This window comes from Onychostruthus taczanowskii, unplaced genomic scaffold, assembly GCF_017590055.1.
Source record: "Onychostruthus taczanowskii isolate IOZ18803 unplaced genomic scaffold, ASM1759005v1 scaffold12, whole genome shotgun sequence".
Classification (NCBI taxonomy): domain Eukaryota; kingdom Metazoa; phylum Chordata; class Aves; order Passeriformes; family Passeridae; genus Onychostruthus; species Onychostruthus taczanowskii.
Window position 1 is genome coordinate 1,330,035 of NW_024498351.1, and position 20,041 is coordinate 1,350,075.

The 20,041-nt window shown below is 35.6% G+C and overlaps 1 protein-coding gene across 2 annotated transcripts in view; it reads left to right on the plus strand.

Moving 5' to 3' along the window:
• The window catches only part of SEC24B (SEC24 homolog B, COPII coat complex component), a 44,931-nt gene that overhangs the window by 16,207 nt on the left and 8,683 nt on the right, over nt 1-20,041 (plus strand). Inside the window, exons 4-19 of one of the 2 annotated variants that reach the window (XM_041427921.1) lie at nt 2,624-2,728; nt 5,673-5,753; nt 7,448-7,629; nt 9,181-9,365; nt 10,498-10,600; nt 11,486-11,612; nt 12,233-12,342; nt 13,244-13,356; nt 14,757-14,875; nt 15,279-15,334; nt 15,657-15,863; nt 16,227-16,350; nt 16,975-17,133; nt 17,547-17,720; nt 18,365-18,475; nt 19,678-19,853. In XM_041427921.1, coding sequence (XP_041283855.1) covers nt 2,624-2,728; nt 5,673-5,753; nt 7,448-7,629; nt 9,181-9,365; nt 10,498-10,600; nt 11,486-11,612; nt 12,233-12,342; nt 13,244-13,356; nt 14,757-14,875; nt 15,279-15,334; nt 15,657-15,863; nt 16,227-16,350; nt 16,975-17,133; nt 17,547-17,720; nt 18,365-18,475; nt 19,678-19,853 — 2,132 coding nt within the window. The remainder of the gene's footprint in view (nt 1-2,623; nt 2,729-5,672; nt 5,754-7,447; nt 7,630-9,180; nt 9,366-10,497; nt 10,601-11,485; nt 11,613-12,232; nt 12,343-13,243; nt 13,357-14,756; nt 14,876-15,278; nt 15,335-15,656; nt 15,864-16,226; nt 16,351-16,974; nt 17,134-17,546; nt 17,721-18,364; nt 18,476-19,677; nt 19,854-20,041) is intronic. The other variant, XM_041427922.1, reaches the window with a different exon arrangement.

Consider the following 20,041-nt stretch of genomic DNA (forward strand, 5'->3'; position numbering starts at 1 on the left):
AATCTGTGATGATTTAAATTATGTGGTTGCGTTTTAGGCCAGATTTATGGAATAACGTGACTCAAAATAAATAATGATTTCAAAATTGTTTTTTGCAGTTTTAAAAGTGGGAGATTTTAGCACCATTATCAAATCTGTAAAAGATACTAAGCAGAACTGAGTTGTCACAACAGAAAACATGATTAGACACATGATGGCACTTGGAATTGCAGACTGCAGCCACCCATTTCTGCCCTCAATTGCTTTCTCCCCTGTGTTGGCCTATTATTGGCATTGCTGGGCAGTGAACTAGAATGGGAGACTTTCCCACCTGACAATGACTTTTTAAACGATGTTATTTTTTAGCCAGATCTATTCTCCAGAGGGTTTTTTTTGGCTGAACAGTTGTACTAGCACAGCGCAGTCTCAAAGGCAGAAATCTGTAGTACTGTTGGCAATGAAAATAAATATATGCAAACTCATAAGGCTGCTGAGAATCAAACCAGCCTGGTCTTCACAGCATTCATAGTGACATAATTCATGATTCCTAAACTTCTATGTTGCTAGCATATTTTTTCACTCTCTTTTCTTCTGTATTCTTTCTGAACATTTGCATCCTTAATGCATGTGACCAGTAATGAGTAATCCAGTCCTTTTCTCTCATCTGTGCATGCTTGGAATTTTTGCATTGGCATGCACTTTCCAGGTAGATACCCTTTCTTTCTTCTTCTTATCCTTGTACATGATGTCTTTACACTCTCACACTGGGCACATCTACTTTTACTTTGGTTCTTGCTGTTACAGTGCAGCCCTTCTTGGCATCCTGACTTTTTTCCCCTTGAATGTTAATTATTTTATGGTAGTTTTTTTTTTTTTTCTCTCTTCCCAATAATGCAGTTGTTCTGTTTTATTCCTCAGTAGTTCTCCCAGGCCTGAGAAAAGTAATTTTCTTTTAGTCTGTTAGCTCTAGTCTGTTCTTGCACAAATGATTTTCTTGTATTCTCCTTCCCAAGTGCATCCAGTAAATTTATAAAAGATGGGACTAGAAATTACTCAAATTAGCCTTGTGTATGGAGTACACAGTATGGAAAACTGTGTTTCCAGTATGGAAAAACTGAAGCACGGAATATACTCAGTGGCACTTGATATTTTTCATTCATTGTTGTGATTATTTGAATTACAGAGGAATTTGATTGAAACTGTACAACTGTATTAATGCACTAGATAAAGGAATATGATGCCCATCTTTTCTTGTACCAGTCTCTCTATGAAAGTTCACCTTCTCAAGAATATTGGTATATAGTTTTGCTTTGTTTTCTTTTTGCTTCCAGTATTTGAGTAGATACTCTTCACCTTGATTCTCCTAGGGTTTTTAAAGTAAAATTAAAATGCTCCTCTTGGGTTTGGTGACCCTTTTGAAAGAGCCATGAAACTAACAGCATTTATAGACCATATTTTAAATAGAATAAAGGTTGATACAGTTGATTGAAGTAAGGGATGGGCATATCATTAATTACCATGATGGTTTCAAATTATACATAACACTTCTGTAACGCTTTATAGTATTAAAATAAAGAATGCTATTCATTGGTGCCACAGTACTTCTGCAGAGGGATGGAAACCCAAATTCCCAAATATTTGAAGAGTTTTGAATATTTATGATATTTTCTTACCATAGCAATCCATTAGATTGAAAAGAGAGAAACGGGGATTAATTGCATTTATTTAGGATGTCACTGCCTGACTAAAAGCATATTTAAAATCCTTGCTAACCCTGGCTCGTCACAAGAGAAATGTAAGATTTCTTGAAGATACTGAAAATGCATCAATAGCAAGTAATGTAGGAAATCAATTATAAGCCATTGCTGCATGCTTTACTCTGTTTTGAAATGGTATGTTTGTGTTGCTTTCATGTATTGCTCACATATGTTTAGAGTAGATATTGTAAAAGGAAACAAAAAAACCCCAAAAACCCTAATAGGTTGTGCTGTGGAGGTGACAGCAGTAACAGTTGCTGCACGGTCACCAGACACTAGATGTGCATGGTGTAATCACGTGCTTATGGGCCCGAATTTAGGCACTCATGTAAACATAAGACAACCCAAATGTTCAGGTTTACCTAGCTTTAATTTCCCTGTTCGTGTTGTGCTCTCTGTATGTGTGTTTGTACTCCTGCGTGTGGCAACAGCAGTATATTTCATTCATTTCTGACAGAATTCCAACATGAATCATTCTTGTCTTAAAAGGGACAGGTGTGCCAAGCAAAAGTTAATTCTAAACGTTTTCATAACATAATTTGAATTTATGTGGAAATAACTCCTTTATTTCTGTGTATTAATTTATGAAAGTACTCTGCTGGATAAACTGGTATTAAAAAGATAGGTAGGAAGTCTGTGCGTTTAATTTCCTGATACACATGCACATTCACATATATAAAATTATCTGCTAACTTCCATGTGCTACTAATATTTTACTGAACTAGTCCACTAAAAACTGCTTCTAGGGTTGTAGATTTAACTTGCTGCATGCTGGGATTTTCTCTGGAACAGCTGATTTCTCTCACTTTTAATGCAATGATTTGTGACTTCCGTTTCTCGTCTTTCCTGTCTGTCTGACTCTGATGTTTGTGCTTTCCAATTCACAGGCATGCAGTATGGTGGATATGTTAATAATCAAGCTAGCTCTGCACCAGCTCCCTTGTCATCAAGTTCAGATGATGAGGAAGAGGATGAGGAGGATGAGGAAGCAGGTTGGCTTTAGCTTTACACCAGTATCTTGTTCTCTTCCTACTCAAGGTTTTCCCCATATTTACATCCCCTGAAACTTTTTCTTCCTTTAAGACAAAGCATCACCCTGACTCTTCAGCTTGAGAATTCCCAGCTGTTACTAGTATAGTAAACAAAAAGGACTTCAGTAGTGACCAACAAATAGGTCCTTTTTTTGTCATGTTAATATCAGATGTTTCATTAATCTAAAAAATATTTACAACTTGCAAGACTCCCATATTTTTAGTATTTTGATTTGCAGTGAGTTTTAACTGAAGGTAACTAGCAGTAGAACTTGCACTGATAATTGGTCAGGTTAAGCTACCAGACGCCACTTGTATCACTACATTAAACGGTGTTTACCTTCTCATTTTATGCATAAGGAACTCGTACAATTGAGGTAGTAAACATTGAGAGGTTGTGCTTTTTAGGACAGTAAATTAATCTGTGCTGATTTTTTTCTCCTTCTAAAGTGTATGTCTCAATGGTCAGGCTCATAGGTTCAGTTTTAATGTGCTTGCTTTGTAGAAAACTTTAAAAGTTTGTTGATTTGGTTTTTTTTTAAGAAGCAATTTGTCCTGATTGGTTGAAGTGTTACATACCTGGTTGCATTTTGCCTGTTTTGTCAGAGTGACCCAGTTTTGTGAGTTTAATGTTTCTCACCGGTTTACTCTCTTCAATTTTGGTAAACTTTCCTTTTGGAACTTGAAGAAGTCTTTACTGGCTGCATGAGTGGTAACAGTATAAAAAGCTTTTTTGAGATAAACATGAGACTACTGCCCTTGTTGATAGATGGAAGTATCAGCACATACCTTGTACTGCTGGCTTTTAGTATTGATTGGAAATAGGAAACTATTGTAGCTTTTTCTTTCGTTTTATGGTACATGTTGTCAGGAAAAAAAAAACAGTGCTAGTTATATTAAAATAATGAAATCATCACCTAGAGTGCTGTGAAAATACTGTAGTGTACACGTAATAATTCTGTGAAGAATGAAACAGACCAGTGATGATATCCAAGTCATAATTAAGAACAGTGTGTTGGGTTTGCATGCCAAGGTTTCTGTCCAAATTATGTTGATTGGGTTTTTTATCAATTGTAACCTTATTGTCCTTACTTTGTTCCCTAAACAAATTTTCATACTCCCTATCATCATTCTCTCTCAAGTCACTAAAATCTGTAGCCTTGGAGGGATCATTGCATTTAAATTCATGTTATGGAAAAGAGTGAAAGGGCACCCAGGTTCCATACGGTGGCTGTCTAATTAACAAGCAGCATCCTGTTTTATGCCCTGTCAGTAGTAGCTAATGCAAATCCTAAACAGATTTTAGTAGAGAAATTTCTGGCTCAGACTGTCACAGTGGTTTTATGAAGAATAAGTACTGGCAATCTGGTTGCTTGTGTTTGTGTAACTGCTCAACTGTTTTGTCGACCTAACAAAAGTATATTTTGACTTTTCTGTAGTAAGACATAGCAAAGCTTTAAAAGGCCTAATCCCAGTCAGGGTAAAAAAAGTCATGAATCTTGATTCCTTCAGCTTCTAGAACAGAAAAGAAAATCTTGCAATTATGTTATTTAGTAACCTCCAGGATTTAAAAAAAAAAGAAACTTACAGTGAAAATCTGAAAACTAAGATTGTGTGACTGTCACAGAATTAAATTTTTGTTTAAATAATACGTTATTGTTAGTCTTATGGATTTTTAAAATAGCTTTTCTATTTCGTAGTTGAATGCTTTAAATGCAAAATGCTCAAGAATTATCTATACTGTCAGGATGGTGCCATGGTATTTCTGTGTCCCAAATGCCAGTGACGTTATGTTTTCATATGCAAAGTGTTTTCACTTGGAAGTCTCAAATACTCCACCATTGAAGTTGTCCCTTGAAATACTTTCAGCTTTGCAGTGGGATGTGTGGTCTTGGTTGATCCTTCTGAGTAGAACAGTATCAGTGAATCTTTTCAGTCTTTTCTGCCACAAAAATTATATATACAATTTTCTTTTTTTTTTTCTCAATTCTTAAATATACACTTTTTTTTTCTATCTACACTTCATGGCTTGGTGTGTTTTAAAGAGAAGATACCTTTAATCTCCTTGGCCCTTTTTTCATTGGAAATAAATGGATGTGAAATCACGTTGGAAGAGATGTTTTAAAATAATTCTTTGTTTGCCAGATGTTTTACAATAAGATATTCAAGATCTGTGCATAGGTTGAACTAAAAATTAAGCAGTCAAGTCTCTTCAGTCCTAACAGCTATGTATCTGCTCATTGTGATTTTTTATATCTGCCTAGTTAACTTCTGGTACTTAATTTTACATAGTTACTTTTTACTTAGCTACTTTAGGCTGAGCCAAGAGTAATTGTTTATACCAACTGAAGTTCAGAATCTTGTCAATGATAATGAAAAATAGAATCTTTAGACTGAGGAAAGCTAGCTGTGAGTTAGAATGGTGCAGTAAGGAGGGAAGAATTACATCCTTGCTAGTTTGGCTTAAAGGTGGTTAATCACTCTGAAAATTATGGGAATCTTCTGTTGTTTGCAGTTGTGAAGAAGGCCGTTAATGGACTGTTTTTAAAATGTGCATGGCCTCAGTTGGTATAGTCTAGAAAGAACTCTTGGTATAATATAAAATTATTTTTTATTTCAAGAAACAACTTTTTTTCATTGTTTTTGTCTTTTTGCCATTGATCTCTCTTGCTGTTTGTTGGGCATGTGCTTGTTTGTTTCTAGTATCTTGCTGATTATATTTTCTCCCTCTCCTCTTTACAGTGGTAATAATTTTCAAGTCTTAGGGCTGAAGTAGTGGGGTTTTTCCCAGGATCTTTCTTGACAGTTTCTTATCAAAGGTTTTAGAAAAAATATCTCAGTCTTTTATTTATCAAAAGTTTGCTATTTCTGATATCCCTAAAGTTAAACTATTTTCCTCCCCCAGCACTTGATAGTTCCTCTACTACAAGCAGTGCCTCTCCTGTTCTGAACAATTATGATGCTCTGGAAGAAGGTGGCTATCCAGGTAAGCAGTTTGTTTTGAATTATTTATTCAAGTACATAAATGTGGTTTTTTGATTGCTTCTGGTGTTGTTTATTGTTAATTAACAAGTAGATTAAAGGTCGTGCCTATGAAAGGAACAGGGGAAGTCATCAGAGGAAACATACTTGTCTTTTTAAATAATTTCTCACAGTTTTACCACTGAAGTTCATATAACCATTTAATAAAAGTTCCCTGAATCATATGTCGTACTTTCCATTGTAGTTTTGAGGGTAGTGCTGAAAATATGCTAAGTGTGAAAGCAGCATCTTTTTTCTAGATTATGCTGTGTGCTTGATTGTGTTGTTGACATTAGGAGCTGATTAGTTGCTGACACATCACAGAAGTTTTGGGAGACCAACAATATCAGCATGCAGAGATGCTTGGATCAGTTTATTGTCTTTTACTTTTCTTTATTTAAAGAAAATGGCTGCTGTTTTGCTTACTCTTAGCTCTAAAAATATCAGGACTGTCAGGTTAGTTCTAAATGAACCTACTGGCTCACTACCTTGGTCTTGAAATCTGTAGAGCTGTCATATTGAGAGCAAGAGGAAAAGATGCTATTCAAAGTATTTTAGCCACTATTTTAAATGAATAATTGGATTAACTTGGAGGGCCTACACCCTCCTGGCTCCTTTACTTTGTTCTGGCCCCTGGGAGTGTCATAGTAGTTTGCCGTGGTTTGATGGGTTCCTGATTAAAATGAGATCTCAGTTAGAAAGCTGGTATTGTTATCCATATAGAGTCTAGCAGGACTACAAATCCTGTACCCTCTGGCCTAATAACTAGCCATTTTGGTTCTGCTGAAAACATTCTAAAAATAACTTGTTCCTTTTTTTTTCTAACAGAGTCAACATTAGGTTTTTTTAATATGTTGCTCTTTTTTTGTATTTATTGTTTTATTGTGTTTTTATCCCTCATGGAGTGTTCATGACAAACATAGTTTCTTGGCAGTTGGTTTCTCGAGTGCTTTGTTCCTTTGCTTGCACTTTTCCCAGGTGACTTCACCAAACTTAAATTCTTTTGAAACTTAGCTCACATCTGTAGACATTTTGAAAGAATACTTTGATCTCTTTACAGCTGTTAAGTTCACTGTGGATTACTTTCAGTTTGACCTTGAAAAATAGCAGAACTAAGCTGTGCTGCAGGCATATACAAGAGAAACTTGTATCAGGTTAAAACTTCAAAAGAGACCATGCTTTATTTCTCCTCTGCCATTTATGAATACTGTCCAAACATAAGGTTGAGCCAATGGAAATATTCTCTAACTCTAGGTATGGCTTTTCATGAAATAATCGTAGAATCAGAGTGATTCTAGTTTTCAGAAGTGGTGGGGAGACTAAACATGAATTGTCTCATTTGTCATTCATATCAAATGCATATATTGGAATAAAATGTGGTTCTATTTTTTTTCAATTCAAATGACTTTTTTTCAAGTTGCCTCTTTTTGTAAAGTAACATTTTCTTTGTAGTGACACAAGTCCCTGGTCATCTTCCATACACACTGTCGTTGTCAAAATTCTTGAAGTAATCTTTCTTTTTAATTACTTTTTTTCAGTGCAGAAAAATAACTTGATGGATAATGAAAAAATAGCAATGTTGTTTTGAAGCATGTAGGAGTTTACATTTAAATTAAGAAGGAAATAATAATATTCAGTACCTTTCTTTTGTCTTTCCAGAGACACATTCTGTGACTAGCAGCCCAGTTCCCTCTCCGTCAGTCCTCCAAACATCAAAAGCTTCTAAGCCCTTTGGTTATGGATATCCAGCACTGCAGCCAGGCTACCAAAATGCAGCACCACCTACTCCTGTGCAGCCCAGTAATCCAGGACACCATTCTGGTTTTCAGCACTATGCACAGGCTTGTATTTTTTATTTAAAAATTACCTCATGAAGTAAATTTCTGGGAAAACCCTCTTCTGTGTGATGTATTTCCCCTTTATTATCATATGTCATATTTTTATAGTTTCTGAGACAATAAACATTAGGTATAATATTGATGTCATAGCTCTGGTTCTAGACTTACTGGAAGGCTTTTGGATGAAAGTTTTAAGTATACCTCCAACTAGTCAGGCTTAACAAGTCTGCTTCACCAGTTATTAGCAAACTCCTCACTGTTGAGGTTTGATGTTTGAAAGAGCTGAACTTTGTTGGTAGGAAGAAGCATAAGGAAGTACTTGATCAGCATTTATCAGGGCATTGCTATAGGCTGTGATCTCAAGCATTAAATGACCTTAGGAGCAAGGCATGGCATAGGGTCCAGATAAAAGAGCTCTCTAGAGCTTGTGCTGGCTGTGTGTTGTGGAGCAGGCTGCCTGCTTCTGCTCTGTTTTCCTTATAAAGCTAGCTCCAAATACCCAAGAAATTGTGTACAATCACCTGATTCCTGTTGTACATGTGAATCCCCCAAGAACAGTGGCAAAAAAAGAACCAAGTCCTGAGGCAAGACACAAATGCTGAAGAAGTGCAGAGGAATGTATGTGTGAAGGGGTCTAGAAAAAGAAATGTACTGACAAACAAGTCCTGGTCTCTGAAGTAAGGGCTAACTGGCAAAGACAATGAAACTGCTGTGGTAGGTGACCAAAATTCCTTTCTGGATATAATATCCAGTAAGGCTCTCACTGTCACAAGCATAACGTAAAATGTGACTTGGAAGAAATGTTTCATTAATTTTTTTTTTAATTTAAAGGGTTGGCTTCATTTTTACTGTAATGTGAGATGAAATTAGGCTCTTTCAGGAGTACACAGTACAAGAACAGCAGTTGCTTCAAGTGAATTCAGGTTGGACATATGAGGAGAACCTATAAGGGAGTGGGGAAGCACTGGAAGGGATTGTGCTGTGAAATTGTCAGTCCTTAGATATTTTGAAAACTTAGCTGGATGAATCTGTATGAGCAACCTAAAGTAACTTTTAATTTAGCCTTGCTTGAGCAAGGGGTTAGACTACCAGACCTCAAAGGTGGCTTGCAACCTAACCTTTTCTCCTCTTCTATGGTGTTTTAATTTAAAAATAAATATTTAAAGTCTGTGTCTGTATCTTGGAAAAGTTGATTTTAACAAAAGTTAAATTGCAGAGCAGAGTGGGAGAGAAATTGTGTCAGCCTTTTTAGTAACTTGTTTTCTTACTTCAGGAGAGATTGAAGGATTATGTGTAACTTCTGGTGTCAATTTGTGTAATGAATTTGAATTTTGTCCCATGATACACATTTGGAAGGTGTGTCACATTTGTTGTAGCATTTTTAAATTTCCGCAGTACAGCACTCCTTTTGATTGTTTGGGTTTGTTACTAATTGTTGCTGTATCTTTTTTTTTTTAATACATGTCTGGATGGGAGGGCACTACCAGAAGATTGAAGGTTGTTATTTAAACGTGTTTGTGTGTTTACCTGTTTGTCATGCTCTTAACTTTACAGCAATATCCAGGTGTGAACCAGCTGTCCTCTTCCTTAGGAGGATTAAGTCTACAGCATTCTCAGCAGCCAGAGAGCTTAAGACCAGTAAACCTTACACATGATAGAAATATTTTACCCGTGTCTTCAGTTCCAGCACCTGTGCCTAACTTGAATTCTGATCTTAGGAAATTAAACTGCAGTCCAGAGTAAGTTTACTGTGTCTAGGACAGTGTCTTGTATTCTTTTAGTGGGTAATAATTATTTAAAATTTCAAAAAGTGTTTCAGCTGACTCCTGATTTGAATCTTAGGGATGAACTAATAAAATCCCTTTTAACTGAAAATAAGTTTATCCTCTGAATCATTGCACAAATATTGGAACTGTCCTGCCATCAGAATATATTATATGCAGTGAGTGTAGCTAGTTTCTTAGTATTTTAATAATTTTTCCATATCTTCACCTTTTTATGCATTTAGAAAAAGGTATTTTAATAAACTCCTTAATGTTACACAATATGTTTCTTAGAACACTTTGTAGTATTGCATAGGATTTTTTTCACAAAAGTATTATGATTATGCTTGAATACACTTAATAATTTATGAGTATATTTTACTATGATAATTCTGCAATCAGGTATCCTTTTACCTCTAATTAACATTGAGTAGTATTATCAACTATCCCAAGTCAAGTGCAGTGGAAAGTGCTTTCCCCAAAGATTTTATTTGTAATTCCAAAATAAGTATTCTTCATTGCCTCAAAGTGACTCAGCATCCTTATTCCTGTAGTGACAGTGCATGGTCCCACCAGACAACAGAAATCAGAAAACTGAAGGCCTGGAAATCATTCTTACATGAGGAACACTTTTGACAGCACTATCTGTGCATTGGGCTTTTTTAGTGTCCCTTCATGTTACACAGAACTAAAGGTTTTGACTCTCTCAGTATCTGGGATTTTTTTTCTACTGTTTTCTTATATAAATGTGACATTCTGAGTACTAGTTAAATACTCTCTTAGTTCACTGGGGTAATCTTTATAATGAACAGAAAAATACATGGTTTTCATTGAGTGTTGTATCTGAAACAGTTCTGTCTCTTAATTGCAAGTTGGTTTTGGTATACTTGCATTGCTGAACTACTAAACTGGAGCAGGGGCGTATTTTTTTTGTTTGTTTCTTTACAAAGCCTTTTAACAAATATTTTTTCATGTTTTTAAATGAAATCATCTTTGTAAAACATAAGATTTCTTAAATTTCTAAGTTCTTTAAAATCAAGTGTTGACACAATATTTTCAACATCTTTCAAAATTTCGTTTTTAACATGATGTTTCTATTTCCTTTCAGCTCATTTCGATGTACATTGACAAATATTCCACAGACACAGGCTTTGTTAAACAAAGCTAAACTTCCTTTGGGTTTGTTGCTGCATCCCTTCAGGGACCTGACGGTAAAGTACCTTACTTTTTTTGTGTGTGTGTTTTTTTTATATATGCATGTGTTCTATTTTCATTCAAACAATAAAATACAATGAACTCTAAGTTAAGTCCTAAGTTTATCAGAAGTACAAAAAATTGTCTGTGACTTAGGGAGGAGGAGGAGAGCAAAAAAAGCCTTGAAATTGCTACTTCATTGGAATGCATAAGGGAGAAGCCCTTCAAGTTTATTTTTTTGTTGTTGGAAGTCTTTGCTTGCCTGTGGTTCTCCAGAGAATTGGCACTCTGGGTGTTGGGCTCACAACTGTCAGATAGATCCTGAAAAGGTGTTTACAGAGCTCTCCTGAAGAGAGGTGTTTGGTTTGAATGCGTGACTGGCCTGATACTTGCTATCAGTAGAACATAAACACAATATAAGACTGAAGCTATATTCATAAGCTTCATTCATTCATGTTAAGCAACTCCTCTCAATGTAATTTATTAGCTTTTATGTAAAAATGTGAATAACTGTCTGGTATAACTTCTTTTTATTAATTGTGTGTGCTTTGTGTAAGATTTGCTGTCCATCGTATTTCTTATAGAGTCACTCAAAAGTTGTCCTTTCATAATTCATTTTGCCATAGTAGCTGTAATTTAAAGTAGTTTAATTTAAGATCTTACTGCATCTTTGATTTTGAGACCATTTTAAGACATTAATTAAGTGTTAATTTTTTTAGTTTTAGGGGGAGATTGTTTTTAATAGACATCATAATTACTCTGTGAAATTGAACTAAACAGCTAAAAGGAAAGATGATAGAAAGTGAAGTCTCACAAAGCTTTTATCAACTGTACTGCACAGAGATGATTTCCATAAAGTATATTGCATACCTTTGTGACAGCTTTTCATTGTTCCTTTTTAGCAATTGCCGGTAATAACATCAAGCACAATAGTGAGATGCAGATCCTGCAGGACTTACATCAACCCTTTTGTTTCTTTCATCGATCAAAGACGGTGGAAATGCAACCTGTGCTATAGAGTTAATGATGGTAAGTGACTGTAGCAGGAGATGCTTGCATTTATAGACTCTCTTTCAAGTATTTACATAGTATCTGTCCATGGGATATTTTAGATTAAAAGGTAAACTACAGTGACAATGTCCTTATGATCCAGAGATTTTGAAAAACATCTTAAGGCAGATGTGTTGTGCTTCTTCTTGAAGCAAAAGATTGTTTTGCAATCTTTGTGGACATGAAGAAAATGTATTCATAATATGCTGATTCTTTGTCTAATGAAATCAGCTAATCCCACTGACTGCTGTTGCAATATGCAGATGGAAGCATGATGACAGCTACAATCCAGGCCAGAGGTTATGAGAAACAGTACAGATTGCTGCTTTGTTGTGAAGTACTCTACTTGCATTGCTGTTTTGTAGTTGGGGATCTGTTGTTGTTTAAAATATATAAATTTCCTTTCCAGTTACTGAACTTTGGTGTTAAAGATGTGCTTGAGTTATTTGAAATGTTCCTTTTTTATGTCTCCTTAATGTAAATTCTTTGCTATTGCAATAATTGAAGTATGCCCACATTACTTTGCATTTAGCTGCAATGGTTTTTATTTTCTGACAAAAATATAATTGTATTTGGGGGCGATTTTTTTTTTTTAATAGTTCCTGAAGAATTTATGTATAATCCTCTGACACGGTCTTATGGCGAGCCTCACAAACGGCCAGAGGTGCAAAATTCTACAGTGGAATTCATTGCTTCTTCAGACTATATGGTAAGAAAAAGTTTTCATAGTAACTTTAACAGCAATTGCATAATGTAATAGTGCTTGAAAGTAATGTTTCATATTGATCCAGTGGTGTGTAATAATTCTTCTGTGAAACTCGTCTTAACACCAAGGAATAGTTAAATTCATATTTTTAGTTTTGGCTGATGTAAACAGGAGCTTTTGAGTTGAAAGTAATTCAATGGGTGTTGTCATGCAGTCTAGTTTAATGTGGCACAGTCAGATTTTAATTTGATGCAGTGTGATTTCTGCCTTTCTCCCTCATTTTGAGGACGTTTTGAAAGACCAGTAATAGAATAATGAGAAAATTAATTCAGCCTCAAATTTCTAGTTAGTAATTGTGAGGAAATGGCTCTTATTAGGAGTCAGCTTACAGTTGCTGGGATGATGGTCTTGTCTGCCTGGGAAAAAGCCTACTTCATAATGACATTATTAGCAGCAGCAAAAAGAAATTGTTCTCTTGTCTTTGAATTGAAACATTGTGGCAGACATTTTTGGTACATAACTGGGGGAGGGGTGTAGGTAGAATGCTGTAACCCTGTTTCATGGATCACATTGTCCATGTACTGAAAGAACAATGGAATTTAAAAGTTGGAAGTCGGTATCTTTTGTCATGTTTGAATTGACTGTTGGGAGGAGGGACTAAAATATCCTTTTTTTTCCCCTGAAGTATAACATTTTGTGTTTATTACAAATGACAGTTATTAACTACTGGGGGTTTTGCTTAGATCTGTCTGCATATTGCTTAGTAAATTACCTTTATTGCATAATGTGTACCTTGCATTTTTCTAAGTATTCCCTTTTCTTACTTCCCTTTCTAGTGACTAATCACTTTTAACATTTTTTTGAATATGATTTTTGAGTGTTTTTATTTTTTTTTACTTTGTAGCTTCGTCCTCCTCAGCCTGCGGTATATTTATTTGTTTTAGATGTGTCTCATAATGCAGTGGAGGCTGGATATTTGACAATACTCTGCCAGTCATTGCTGGAAAACCTAGACAAGTAAGAGTATAAATAACCTTTTCAAATCAGCTAACATGTTGTTATGAAAAATTATAACTGAAAATTTTGAAGGAAATTTCAAAGTGCCTAAACATTCTGTCTGTAAAGGGCAGAAATTCCATTGCCTGGAATTCCTTCCGTGCATATAATATGTCTGTATGTATCTGCATATAATTTAATTGCTTATCTGCAAGGAATATTTAGGTGTAATTTCTAACAACATATTGATTGTACAAAGATTTTAAAATTGCATTTAAAAATGAAATTTCATTTTGGTCTTGGTAAGGTTCTTCCCCCTTGCCAAGACCAACAAAACTCATAAATTGCAGCAGTTAAATTATCTGGTTCTTGTGCTGAATGTTCTGAGGTGCTGCAAACTGGAACATTGTAACCACAAGAGTAAAACTGCCTGGGTGAATTGTGTTCTCAGTTTGGTTTTTTTGGGTCACAGTTACCCTCTGCCAATTTCTGTATTTTTATTTTTGCACTGGGACAGCATATATGGAATTGTTCCTGGTGCATTTTGAGTGAGAGTTAATGAGCTTGACTGTGTTCATGCCTTTGACAACTAATCCTCTGGAGGTATTGCCTTGAAAATTCCTTTCTACAAGTTTTTCTTGGTGAACTTGGTTTTCTCATGAAGAAGCCAACATATACATTAAAAATCTTGGCTTCCATTTTTTGTCTTTCTTTGTTCAGTTTTTTATGGCTATTTTGTGAACAGAATCTCAGAAACATGCTTCATTATTTTAGGAAAATTCATAAATTCCCATGCTAAGTCCACAGGAAAACCAGCTCATTTATATACCCAGATGGTAACAACAATATTTGCCTCTATTGTTCTTGGTCACTGTCACAGTTTTCAGCACTTCATGATGTTTTTTATATTTTACTTGAGAAATCTCCTGTAGTCTTTAGTTTTGTATTATGCCATACACTGAAATATGGTCCACATAAGAAATAAAAATGTGGCATTGTAGACATTGGATTTTGGTTTAGAGCTATGAGTACTCTGTAACTACATTAGTAAATGGGGATTCTGAATTAGGAAAGGGCAGAATATACTGTTTTCTGTTAAGAACTGAGAAGGCTGCCTTCTTTCATGTGTCAGTCTAGTGTTTAAATGAACTTATTAAGCACTCTTGTGGAACAAAGCATCGATATGTTAGTGAGTGCTTATCTGTAACACTTGGTCTTATAAACTGTATCATTACTCCAGCTTTTCAGAAAATGTTGAGGAAGTATTGATTGTATTAGTGTTTCAGATCTCCCTTCTTATGTTCTCCCTTCACTTCTTTATACATGAACTGAGTTTCTTCTAACATCAGCAGGAGCCCTGAGTATCTATGTGTCTTGAGAGAGAGATTTAGGGCTTAATAGTTTATTTTTTAATGCTTCAGGCTGCCTGGAGATTCAAGAACAAGAATAGGGTTCATAACGTTTGACAGCACTGTTCAGTTTTACAACTTGCAAGAAGGTTTATCACAGCCTCAGATGCTGATTGTCTCAGATATTGATGGTAAGTAAAAAGAAAATGGAAGCTGCGTTTTTGAGAACCTATTATTTTTTTTTTTCCCAGAACAAAGGTTAGAATCTCTCAGCTATTTGGTATTAGGTCAATGTTATTGAATATTTTTTTGAAAAATAGTCTTGCACTAACTACAGAGTAGGTGATGTTTAAAATGTGAAATTCAGTAGTTAATTTTGCTTTGAATCAGACAAGCTTTGTATGAACTGTATTACTCTAACACACATTTATCTATATATAATTTACTTATCTGCAAGACATATTTAGTTGTAGCACACACATTAGAAAAATAGACTGTTTCGTGGTGTTTATAGCAGTGGGCAATGAAATGTTTTGTTCTATTTTAGTGTTATTTTTTCTTTAATAAAGCTTTTTTTTTCTATTCTCTCCACAGATATTTTCTTACCTACACCAGATAGTTTACTTGTAAATCTCCATGAAAGCAAAGAGGTACGATGGCTCAAAATACATCATTAAATTTAAGGTGTTAAATATTCAAAACAGATGTTCCTGTTAAACTTTGAATTCAAACTTAATCTTCATAATATGTAGTTCCAATGCTCATTTTTCATTATGGAAGTATTACGTGTTGTTTCATTGGTACATCATAGCTTTTAAAATCGCAACTTTGTTTTGCTTAGTGTGTTAAAACAGAACCGAAATATTTGGTACTGATTCTGCCACTTCAGTTGTGGCAGTACAGCTTTTTGGAAACAATAGAAAATCTCAAGCTTGCAGAATCTCATAAAACATCTTTCAATCTGTTCTGCAGCTGATAAAAGATCTGTTGAATGCATTACCAAATATGTTCACCAATACAAGAGAGACACACAGTGCATTGGGCCCTGCTCTTCAGGCTGCATTTAAACTGATGTCTCCAACGGGTGGTCGGATCTCTGTGTTTCAAACTCAGTTACCGTCTTTGGGAGCGGGGCTTTTGCATTCCAGAGAGGATCCCAATCAAAGGTCAAGCACAAAGGTAAAAAACTTCCCTTACTATTAATTTCAAAAGACTAAGGACTGGCCATGTCTTTCTGACTTGCATAGTTCTGCAGATCAGTTGCTTTGTCTTCGTTTGTAGCAATTAACTAAATTTTAATTATGTCTATGTTTCTGCATTTAAGGTCACTACTTTATGCATGTATGTGTGGTGTTACTTGTTTTGAAGTGCATGAGCTGTCTTTGGCCTTTGGTCCATAATTTTCCTTGGCAAGGAAAAGAAACTGCAAATATTTGTGACTCAGTTATTCAGATGCTGCTGAATAGTATGTATTTTGGTCCATAAAGCCTAAAAAGCATGATTGTTTTCATAACTCCTCCCTGTGTGGTTTATTTACTAAAGGTGGTCCAGCATCTTGGTCCAGCAACAGACTTTTATAAGAAGTTGGCACTGGACTGCTCCGGCCAGCAGACTGCTGTGGATTTATTTCTCTTAAGTTCACAATATTCTGATCTAGCTTCTCTTGGTAAGGAGTACTGATTCCCTCTTTCTACACTGTTGTCTCTCTTCAGAAGCACAGACTACCTCAGTAATTCTTAAGTCATGTAAATATTTTAGCACTTCTGTTATTGCACCTCATGCTGCAAAGGAATTGTCCTTAAGGTTGATGGAAGTAAAGAATAGGAGTATTATATTGGTGGTATCAGACAATTCATTCTAAGATTTCAAAGTTTTAAATGAGAAGTGTTCTCCTGTTCAAGAAAAGGAAACAAAAACTTGGCAAGGAATAAATGAAGTTTGATTATAGGGGTAGAAGAGAGTTTTCATCTTTTGATAATTATCCAAGATTTGTCTCTGTACATACATTTAATTTTACCTCTATACCACTAGATACTTCTGCAAGCACTTCAATCTTAGCTGCCAAATGTAGGCTGTTTATTGAGCTTGGTGTATAATTAGGTCATTATATGTTGGGGTGATTCATTTCTATCTTCACTCACCTGGGAGGGACAGTTCTCATTGTCTTACTGATGTGGGTGATATTGAGAAGATGAACATAGATGTGACTTGTGGAAGTCTGAACACAATTTTTATTCCTGATTTCACGTTACTGTTTTACTTCTTAACTGTATCTTTCCTTCTTTCACAGCTTGTATGTCCAAGTATTCCGCTGGATGCATCTATTACTATCCATCTTTCCATCGTAGCCATAATCCTGCTCAGGCTGAAAAGTTGCAAAAAGACCTCAAAAGATACCTTACAAGAAAGATTGGATTTGAAGCAGTTATGCGCATAAGATGTACAAAAGGTGTGTCTTAAATACTGATTCCTATGGAACCGTTGGTGTAAATGTGTTAGCAATCTTTTTGGATGTGCTTAGTCTTTAGCAACATTAAATTGAATGTTATTTTTCTTTCTTTGAAGAGTGAAAGAGTTACCTTCTTTATGTTAAGTTAGCTTTTGGCGTTTGATTTTTTGATAGTACCATCTCTCTGTAAGTTGGTATGTGTAGTGTAGGGCATCATTCACTTTGGAGTGTCCAGAATTGAACATGAACTCTACAGGATCATGCTGAAATATCTAATGATTCGTGTAATTGGTTTACATGATAGAATTTTTACTGTTTTCTTCAACTGTAGCTTGAGGGCTGGGGTTTTAGTTATTGGTGGGAGTTTTCCATGCTGTTTTAACCTCACTCTGAATTATTTAATCTGATTCTAGGTCTTTCAATACACACTTTCCATGGGAATTTTTTTGTACGATCTACTGATTTACTGTCCCTTGCCAATGTCAATCCTGATGCTGGATATGCAGTACAAATGTCCATAGAGGAAAGTCTGACTGACACATCTTTGGTTTGTTTTCAAACAGCTCTTTTGTATACTTCCAGTAAAGGTAAATAAATTCAAATTAATTGGTCACTGGGCTTTTTGTTTCTTTTCATGGTGTAATGTTTGTAAAGTTAGTTCCACAGCCTTTTTTTGTGTTCTATACCCTAAAAGAATGTTGTTAGAGCTAGTAAAGCCTACTTGGCAGCTAATCACATAATGGAAATCCTTAAAAACACTGTTTTAATGTGAAAATTTCATCTGCATTTGACATAGTGCTGATCCAGCAAGACTTTTTTACTTAAAAGTCTGGCCATTGTTACAAGCAGTAACATGTTTGTCAGGCACTTTGTCCAAACACACAGACCTGTGATGGATTGGATCAAGCTGTAATTACTACACTGAGTGAGCATAAGAATAGCAGCTAATTTCTATGGTAGGAGATGCCACAAAATTTTGGGATGGATGTCAGTGTACTTCATTTGTAGGATCAAAGACACTTACTGTTGCTAGTTTGTGTTATCAATTTGTGCTGCTTTAGAGTAGAATTTTAACAGGTTGAAACAGGGAGACAATGTTGCAGCAGTTTCTTAACTGGTATGTTTTCTAGCATGGGTGCATGTTAGATGGGAGGAGATGCTGTACTGACTGAATTTGTTAATTCTACCAGGAAAATGCATACACATTATGGTTTCCTCTCATTTCTCTTAGGTGAGCGTCGAATTCGAGTGCACACACTTTGCTTGCCTGTAGTGAGTTCCGTGTCTGATGTGTATGCAGGAGCAGATGTACAAGCAGTTGTGTGCCTCTTAGCAAACATGGGTGAGTACAGGCCAGGAAGATTCACATGTTTTTTGGCATGTTCTTAATTTCGCCAGCCATTTAAATTAAGTAGTGAACAGAGCCTGGGTACTATTAAAAAAGGTTGGAATGCAACACACTGGAGCCTGTGTGTACAGAAGATGACAAAGCCAAATTCATACTGAAACTGTGAACTGAAATACTCCTTGTTCTGAATACTTAGTTGACTTTAGTCTTTTAAAAGGAGCCATTTGACTTTGTTTTCTGATGGTTAGTAAAGGACGAAGAATCATAACACACTTGGATCAAAACTCTCATTTCTGTATAATCTTTATTGTTGTTCACTCAAACTTTAGCATTCTAGGATTGCTTAAGAAGCAGTGATTCAGTTCAGTGAGTTGCTGGAGACTAAAAGGGAATTTCTGAGAGCAGTGTATCTGAAGTATTGGTTTTCCATCCTTCTATTGTTGCAGGGTTGAGGATTCTTACTTATCCCTTAATTGTGGATCATAAGTAGCTGTTTCATAGACTGATCTCTCCTGTTAAATGACTCTGTGCAGCATTTTAGCACATGCTATATTATATATTAATATTGAAATCACTTAAAAGAAGTAAACTGTAATTCTGTGTCTTTTGGGATTGGAACTAGATGATCTTTAAGGTCCCTTCCAACCCAAGCCATTCTGTGATCTCCCCTTAAATGCACTTTCAGTCCAGCAGGTGGCTTCCTCCAGCCAAAGGATTTGCATCCCTTGCTCAGCAGAGAAAGGTGAAGCTGCATTTACAGTAATGAGTATTATGCCACTGAAGTAATAGAAGAAATTTCTTGTGAGGGGGAAAAAAAAAATCAAAATTAATTGCTGTAGATCTTCTCTTTGAGGTTGGGCAACAGCATTTCAGCAATAGCTAAGTTGTTTGTATAAGGTTTAAATTTATATTTAGACTTCACTATGTATGATTGCTTTAAAATTTTCTTTTCATTCTCCAAGACTACAAACCAGGAAGCCAAAATTTGCTGCACTATATCTTTGAGCATTATGAAAGTGAGTTTCTGTAAGGACAGTCATCTAATTTACTCCTAAAAGCAATTAGGACTGCAGATGTAGTTTGGGGAATTTTTTTACTCTTAAAACATAACCTGGAAGCACAACTCAAATTTTCAAAGTTCAAGGGAAGGAGTGAGGCCCTGTCTGGTAACTTCTTCCCTCCTTCTAACCCCCCAGCTGTGGATCGCTCAGTTTCATCCAGCCTTGCAGATGCAAGAGATGCCTTAGTCAATGCCGTGGTGGACTCCTTGGCAGCATACATGTCAACTGCCTCAAATCTGCAGCAGTCCATGCTGATAGCACCAAATTCCCTCAAGCTTTTCCCACTCTATATTTTGGCTCTTCTCAAACAGGTGTGTATGACCTAGTCGATTCATGTTGGTTCCGTTTGAGGAATTCTTCAGTTCTCGGTCAAGCAATGTCTGCACTTCTCTAAAATCATGGAAATTGGATTACCATCTTTATGCTGACTGGACTTTATTGTAGAAGATTACTATAGTAGTTTATTTTAAATTGTTAATGTCTGAACCTTTTATTAGTT